The sequence below is a fragment of the Chelmon rostratus genome, chromosome 3 (genome assembly GCF_017976325.1).
Source record: "Chelmon rostratus isolate fCheRos1 chromosome 3, fCheRos1.pri, whole genome shotgun sequence".
Taxonomy (NCBI): Eukaryota; Metazoa; Chordata; class Actinopteri; order Chaetodontiformes; family Chaetodontidae; genus Chelmon; species Chelmon rostratus.
The window spans coordinates 14761586-14769400 of record NC_055660.1 but is presented as its reverse complement, the minus strand read 5'-3'; the positions used below and the strand labels follow the sequence as shown (position 1 = coordinate 14769400).

At 44.8% G+C, this 7815-nt stretch overlaps 1 protein-coding gene across 3 annotated transcripts; it reads left to right on the top strand.

Annotated features, from left to right (window-relative positions):
- The first annotated feature begins 288 nt into the window (after positions 1–288).
- LOC121604854 (zinc finger and BTB domain-containing protein 5) lies at positions 289–7673 on the top strand. 3 transcript variants are annotated; one of them, XM_041934486.1, is made up of 4 exons: positions 289–332; positions 1692–1905; positions 2059–2913; positions 3268–7673. In XM_041934486.1, exons 2-4 carry the CDS (start codon positions 1696–1698, stop codon positions 4432–4434), a joined length of 2232 nt encoding a protein of 743 aa, XP_041790420.1. In that variant the 5' UTR covers positions 289–332; positions 1692–1695; the 3' UTR covers positions 4435–7673. The 3 variants fall into 3 exon arrangements, with proteins under 3 accessions (XP_041790420.1, XP_041790418.1, XP_041790419.1); XM_041934484.1 differs by lacking the exon at positions 289–332 and adding an exon at positions 558–776; XM_041934485.1 differs by lacking the exon at positions 289–332 and adding an exon at positions 807–828.
- The last annotated feature ends 142 nt before the right edge of the window (positions 7674–7815 follow it).

Genomic DNA, 7815 nt, shown 5'->3' with positions numbered 1-7815 from the left:
AGATTTACAAATGTTTACTGTGAAATACAAAGAGTTTTTGTTATAGATTTATTGAACATTCCTCATCAAATCGGATAAAATGAATACTCATCATATTTGAGAAGATATGTATGAAAAGACACGAGCAAAATGAGTTGCCAGGTGGGGGAAATCATGGGGTGGTAATCATCTTGACGCTGTCTATAATCTTTGCATACACAGGCTCTGAGGTTGCAGCAGCGGCATCTTGTGGTGAATCGCACAATTTCAACCCTTCACCTCGTCGAGGTCACGGACATGGAGTTGAAGCACAGCGCCACCCTGTGAGTCTGGTTGGGAAAACGCGTCTGAGGGTAATAAATTACTAGAAATAATAACACATTCAGGTCAGACCCGGATAGATACTGAGGGTCAGTTTCTGTCTCATTAACGGTTGGTATATGTGACTGTGCCTCGGGGGTGACACGGACAGACGTGACAAACAGCCATCACTGGCAGCTTATCACCCCACACGGCCAAACCATTCAAAGCGAGTAAACTGTTAAAGGAGCTAGTGAGTGGAAGGCAGGGGACGCGGGGCGTAGCAGCAGAAATGTCGGCTGGCTATAGCTACGCTTGATGGTGGAAAAGGCTGTTTCGATACCGATAAGCGGCCCAGCCAGGTGGCCGAATGCTACTGCTCCTGTTGTAGCTAACAGGCAATTTGTTGGTCGGTAGCCAGCTAACTTTAGCCTTGTCAGTTTCTGGTTAGGGCCCTGTTTCTTCCGCTTGTTATCAACGCTTCCGGAAAATTCAAGGTAATGTTAGTATTTACTGGTTCCCTAATCTCACCGTCGTGACAGTAGAATGGTAGGTTTTTGCTCATTCAGCTAGAAACGTTCGCTAACTGCTCCTGTGTTAGCTAATTCAGACTTGCTAGCTAACTGTCCTATACCTATATAACGTTATTACAGTGCAGAGTACAGTCCGCGGCTATGCTGTTTTATCAATGCGTTTGTCTCGTTAACTAGTTAAGCATCAGTTAACAGATGGACCGGCTAAATTGTAAATATTTCATAGCATATGACTTTAGAGCAAGAAATTCAGTCCACTGGAAAACATGACTCTTCGTGCACATTAACTGGAAGTTTTGCAGGCCTTCTTTATCTGTTTGACCACAGAATAATGCCTTTTATCCTTCTACAGTTTCTGGTTGTTTTGTTTTGTGTCCAAATAGCATCATCTGAAACAAAACTGGCACATGAAAACCACCTTCACCTGTGTAAAACCTCATTCTGACCCCACCTTTACCTCCATCTAGTCCTTCCCTACTCTCTTTTTAGGCCTCCATCGTCTTCTCTACCTGAGCCTTAGAGATCTGCGCTCTCTCAGGCTGCAACTAAAAAGTGTTGTCTTATTATTATCATCATCATTATCAGTTAATCTGTGGATTAGTTATGTTTAGTCAAAAAATATCATAAAATTGTGATGTATCATTGTTTCCATTATTGACCAACAACTCAACACTCAAAGATCGACAGTTTACTAGAACATGTGACAGAAAAGCATCGAATTTGAGCAGATGGAAGCAGCAGATGTTTGGCATTTTTTGTTAATAAATAAATGTTTTTAACAATTTGACAATCAAAACTGGTGTCAATAAATATCATGACATTTGATGCTTCCATGTCTCCCCGCTCAACCTTTTTAACTGTAACCTCTTCCTGTTCCAGGGCCATGGATTTTCCGGGCCACTTCGAGCAGATCTTCCAGCAGCTCAACTATCAGCGTGTCCACGGTCAGCTGTGCGACTGCGTCATCGTGGTGGGCAGCAGACACTTCAAGGCCCACCGCTCGGTGCTGGCGGCCTGCAGCACCCACTTCAGAGCCCTGTTTACTGTTGCGGAGGGAGATGCCAGCATGAACATGATCCAGCTGGACAGCGAGGTTAGGATCTTAACAGCACTGGTTTAAAAAGGGCAAGGATGATGATATTACAGTAATATTTATAGGGATGAGAATGAGTGGAAGTTGAGCGGAGACTGACTCTTCATAGCAGTAATACTAATTAAGTAAAAACTGCTTCTTGTGTACTTGCAGGTGGTGACAGCTGAAGCTTTTGCTGCTCTGGTGGACATGATGTACACCTCCACATTGATGCTGGGGGAGAGCAATGTCATGGACATCCTCCTTGCAGCCTCACATCTGCACCTCAACAATGTAGTCAAGGCCTGCAAACACTACCTGACCACGCGCACCCTGCCCATGTCCCCTTCGTCCGACAGGCCCACCCATCACCACGCTCAGCAGGAGCAGCAGAGGCACAGGCAGCAGCAGCAACAGCAACAGCAGCAGCAGCAGCAAGTCACGGATTTAACAGTGAACCCTACCCTAACGGCTAACGCTAACCTCGCAGCAAACACTGCCACGTCAAAGTTGCAGCGCTCATTCCTCCTGCAGCAGCTGGGGCTGAGCTTGGTGAGCTCCGCTTTGGGTGGGATGGAGGAGGACGGGGTTGGAAGTGTAGTTGGCAGAGGAGTGGTCGAACAGAGAGCCTCCTTCCCAATCCGGCGCTTCCACAAACGCAAGCCTTCTCTGGCCCTGGGCCTGTCAGAAGAGAGACCCAGACAAAGGCAGCGTCCCTCCGCCCCAAACCTGGGCCTATTAGGAGAAGGAGGCATGAACGCAGACCGAGAGGAAGGAACACTACTCTCCCCAGACTCCCACAAGATGGGGGATGAATCCAAACTGGATGCTGCAATCACTGGCCTAGTAGGAGTCTCCCAAGACGATCCTCAGATGCCCAGCCAGTCGGACAGTGGACATTGTGAGGGGGAGGACTTGGGGAGAATGCAGGGAGGGGTGAGCAAGGAGGAGGACATGGAAGACCAGGACAACAGAGCAGGGGTGAAGATCAAGTCAGGGACAGAGGAGGAGGAGGTTGAAGAGCAGAAGGTAAAAAGTTGATTTGTTGTTTGTGACAAAGTAACTCTTCGTAAGCTTAACGCAGCAACGCTTTCATGTTTGTAAGTACTAAAATATGCAAGTTGCCATAGAAAATATGCTAATAATAAAAATCTGGTTTGGGTAAGTTTATTTTAGTTGTTATTTTTTATTTTTGGTGATTTTTGTAACATATTTAATCTGCAAATTTATGTAGATTAAAATGTTGATATTAATTCTTAAGTCAAACAAATGTTTTTCCCTCTGTGGACAATGATCTGTCAACAAACATGTCAACAATCTGTCTGTGAAATCTGCAGATTTTTTACAGTTAACATTAATGACATGTTAATTTGCTTCATGTAGGTGGTCGTTAAACGAGAGCCGCTGAGCTCGCCTGAGCCAACTGATGAAATCAGCGACGTGACATCGCAGGCTGAAGGCAGCGACCCGGCTGAGCCCGGAGGCCAGGAGGAGGAGGAGAAGGCGGAGCTGAGCCCAGAGAGCAGCGATCGCAGCTTCACCTCTGAACCCCAACCCAGCTCTGACTCTCTGCTGCAGCCCAGCTCGCAGCTTCTCCTCAAGAGCAGCATGGGAGGAGGCGGCGGAGTTGGAGGAGCTTTTGGGTGTAATAATGGACTGAGTGGCAAACCCGGTTTTAGTATTTCTAGCTTCCTCAGCCCTAAAGATTTCGGAAGTGGTGGGGCAGGGTTGATTGCTGGAGAGGATGACCTCCCCAACACAACCACTGGCGATGTAGCACATCACTTCCTGCTCAGACAGGAAGCTGCTGGGCCATCTGGCTCTGCCTCTTCCTCTCTTCTGCAGTCGGGTCCGCTCGGTGGCGACGGCGGCAACAGTTTTGGAGACAACCTGCAAGCTGATTCTCTATTCCTCCGCCCCCTGCATGATGGTTTAGGGAACCCTAGAGGAAGCGGGGGAAGTGGAAGTGGAGGGCCTGGAGGAGTAGATCCCTTTGGTTTGGACTTCCAGCGCTCTAGCCTGGGGCTTCACTCCCTGGGGCGACCCTCACGAGTCGCAGGAGGAGGGACAGCCGCCGCTCTGGGTTATCCAGGTTACAGACGTATCGCTCCGAAAATGGCCAACGGCATGGGAGGAGAGGAGGGAACAAGTGGCGTTCTGCAGGACGCCGCCTCTTCCTCCTCAAGTCTGGCAAGTCCTCTGCTTCTAAACAAGAGCGGTGGGTACGAGATGAACAGTGGCAGGCCCACCTCCCTCCCCCCTCAGCTGACGCGAGCTTCAGCCGACGTCCTGTCGAAGTGCAAGAAGGCCCTGTCGGAGCATAATGTGCTGGTGGTCGAGGGAGCTCGGAAATACGCCTGTAAAATCTGCTGCAAAACCTTCCTCACCTTGACTGACTGTAAGAAACACATCCGAGTCCACACAGGAGAGAAACCCTACGCATGTCTGAAGTGTGGGAAGCGCTTCAGTCAGTCCTCCCACCTATACAAGCATTCCAAGACCACCTGCCTGCGCTGGCAGAACAGTAACATGTCCAACGCCCTGCTGTAGGGCCCGGGTTCCTGCATCAAAGTAGAGTGAGCCGACAGGATGAATGCATTAGAAATCAGTGATGGGCAGAATTTCAAGTCCCTAAAATGTTTAGATTTTTCTGAAAGCTGTGACAGATGTTCTGTGCAAACTAAGCAGTCCTGCTCACAGACCAAAGACAGGGATGATAATGTAATCATACGTTTTCTTTTCTAGGAGGAACCCACACTATCAAGTCAGTAAAACTTATCCTAAAGACATTTCGCCTGTTGAAAGATTGTTAGACATGCAAAGCGCTACATTTATTGCTATGGATTCCATCCACAGATAAACACTGTAAGCTCCCCTGTAGAACTATCTTAAGTATTATGATCCGGGCCAGTCTGGGCTTGGCTTTGAAAGCAACCTCACTGTTGGCTACATTGTAAATGGAGTCATGCGGGCCTTCTCGTTGTTAAGTGAAATGTAGATCTGTTGAGGTGATCCCTTCATGCTGAACATTTGTAGTTTGTGGTACTCCTATGGAAGCAAATCCATAATTATAACACTCAGTCTGAGTGTTTGCAGATCAGAGGCAGCTGGCAGCACCAACATTAGGAACAAATGTTATGTAAAAAGTGTCCTGACGTGTTCATTTTTCATTGCACATTTGTTAAACATGTAGCAACGTCCAACACAGGACTGCTGAGTCACTGTGCCCATGCATAATTGACTGTGCCTCGTCGTATAGAGTGTGGACTGACTGATTCAGTTTGGGTTCCAGGTGTAACGCCTGTAAGAACTGTTGATACTCTACAAGAATCTAGATGTCAGCAGTCAGATTCAGTCCTGTGAGCCAAGCCGAGGTAGTGCTGAATTCTCTAACTTTCTGCAGTTCAACGGGCAGGTAACACAACAGAATCTACTGTCGTGTTTGTGTTGTTTAGTTTTGTTACTTTTTCTACCCTGCTGTTGGTATGCAGGGAAAATGTGGTCAACTGGACAAGTAATATGAACTTGGTTCCATTACATGATTGAATTTAAGGCCATTGACATTGTTGAGATGTGAGATGTTTGACCTCAATAGCTGCCTTTCAATTCAAGCACCTTTGAATTACCATCATCAGAAGTGTCACTGAGTGCAGTTCAGGTTTAAAATATGTCTGGTGGCTGGCAAGATAATCCAGTTTGCTCTGATGGGGCCTTCACACGTCATGTACACCTGTAGTTTGTCAAATACAAGTTTAAGAGAAATGGGAAACTTTGAATTGCACTAATCAGCTCTTTTCCCCCAATTTGCACTTGCCAGCAGAGCTATTAACCTTACAACTAACTTCTGTTGTTTAGGGGAGAGAAAAAAAATGAGGGAGAGATCAGCGTGAACATGCACCATCTCTCTATTAAAAGCAGGAAGAAATCTGCATTCAATCGTCTCTTTTTGAGAAAACAAACATTGATGTAATTTTGCATTATAATGCCATTTCAATACCTAAATAACAACACCGCAGGAAAAGTTGCTCTAAATGCACCTTATTTTGTGTCATGGTGTGCAAAGATACAGCACTAAGTGATTATCCTTCCTTATTGGTTACTGACTGGGAATGACCACAGAGAGTTGGGCTGAGGCCAGCAAATTTACTGACCGTCCACACATCAGCCAAGTTTTCCAGATCGCTGGTGTCGTTGTGTGTACAGTGTGTGTGTGTGTGTTTATTAAAAGGGCAATGAAGTTGCGCCAAGAGGCAAAGTCGTAAATATTGCACAGTTAGTTAGTTTCATCATTTTTCTCTTCGAGGAGAGACAAAACAATTTATGAAGAACAAAACATTTGCCTCAGTTTGTTTCTGTACTTGATAATGGTGCTTTATACATGTCTCTTCAGACATCTAGATCTATCACAAAAGCACTTAGACAATTCATTCTTTTTTGTGACTAGTATGTTTACTGGAATGTTGAACTATGTGAAAACGTTGCTGTATTGCAATTATCCAACTCTACCAGCTCTCAAGGGTTTTTTTGTCTGTTACATTACCGTCAGGATGAGTTTGCAAGCTAAGGGTTGTAGCACGTTTGCTAGCAGGAGATCTGTAATACACCATTTCAACAAAAAAATACACATGTCATTTTTAAAAAGTTAATTTGAGGAGTTTTAGCTGTTTTTGATGCATGTAGCTGTGTTTTGGTGTAACTCGATAAATGCTGTCATGTCCTGTTAGTTTGACAGCTCTGTTTCAACTGACAATTTGGGTAAGATTCAGAAGGAGAAGGAATCTTAATTTGTAACATGTAAAGGATTTTTTACATCAACCCAGTTTTAGATGCCTGACCTCCTGCAGGTTGTAAATAAGAGCAGCTTCATTGGTAGACAGTTGGTTAATTGAAATCAGTGTTCATGCAGTGTTGTAGAGTTCTGTTTTAGTGAACCAAAATGAAAAAGTAACACTTTAAAATACATGTTTGCCTTCTTGTAGACTTATTGCTTGCTGTATTGTGTCGCCTACACTGTCGATGAGAACCACATGGTCATCGCTTCCATTTCTAGTTGGCACATTATTGTACTGTAGAGTCATCCCACTGTTAACCTGTACAACATTTTGTTTGAAGCATATGTTAAAGGATAATCTCGACTTTTTACTTCAGAAGAAAAATTGCCTTGTAGGATGCTCTCCCTGCAAACATAAGCTAACCCTCCGTTTGCCCTGAAATTCTTAAGAGTATGGAATCAATAGTAAAGTCTCTAAAGCTCAGCCACAGAATTTAAAATGATGGTTCAGTGTTAAATCTGACATGTTCCTCTGTGTTCTCTACTCACATTCAGCCTCCCCCGCGTTCTGGAAAGAGGTAGCTGGGATATCCTCTAGAGAAATTACAAAGGTGTAGAGGTGATGAGTCGAAGGAGAGATGTAGTCCTCTGAAATGACTCCCATGTCTCACACAGTGGCCTGTTCAGGATTATTATGGTGCTGTATTCTGAAGCTGTTGCATTAACGGTAAATGTGAATCTCTGAAAAATGCACTGACTGTATTAGCCCTGTATAAATATGCCAAAATGTTAAAAGACATGAAAGGCCTAAATTGATTATGAAAGTCACTGCCTTATGCCCTCTAGCTTGAAAAGCTGGGCCTCTGTTGATATGCCAAATCTGAAGTATTTCTGTGCTGTTGTTGTTTTCTGTGTACCTAACATAGTGTAACCATGAGAGGAGTAAATGTTTGTCTCTTTCCTGTTGAAGGCTATGAAGATTGTATAGTATGTTCAGTTGTTGCATAGACTGAATAAAAAAAACAAAACACCAAATTCGGTTTTGTTGCTGGTGACATTTTTATGAAATATGAGCCAAAACTGCGCAGAGATTAGGCACGAATAAGGAAACATACAATCACACACTTCAAGTCCTGGTTTTATTGCAATCCTCTGAAGAA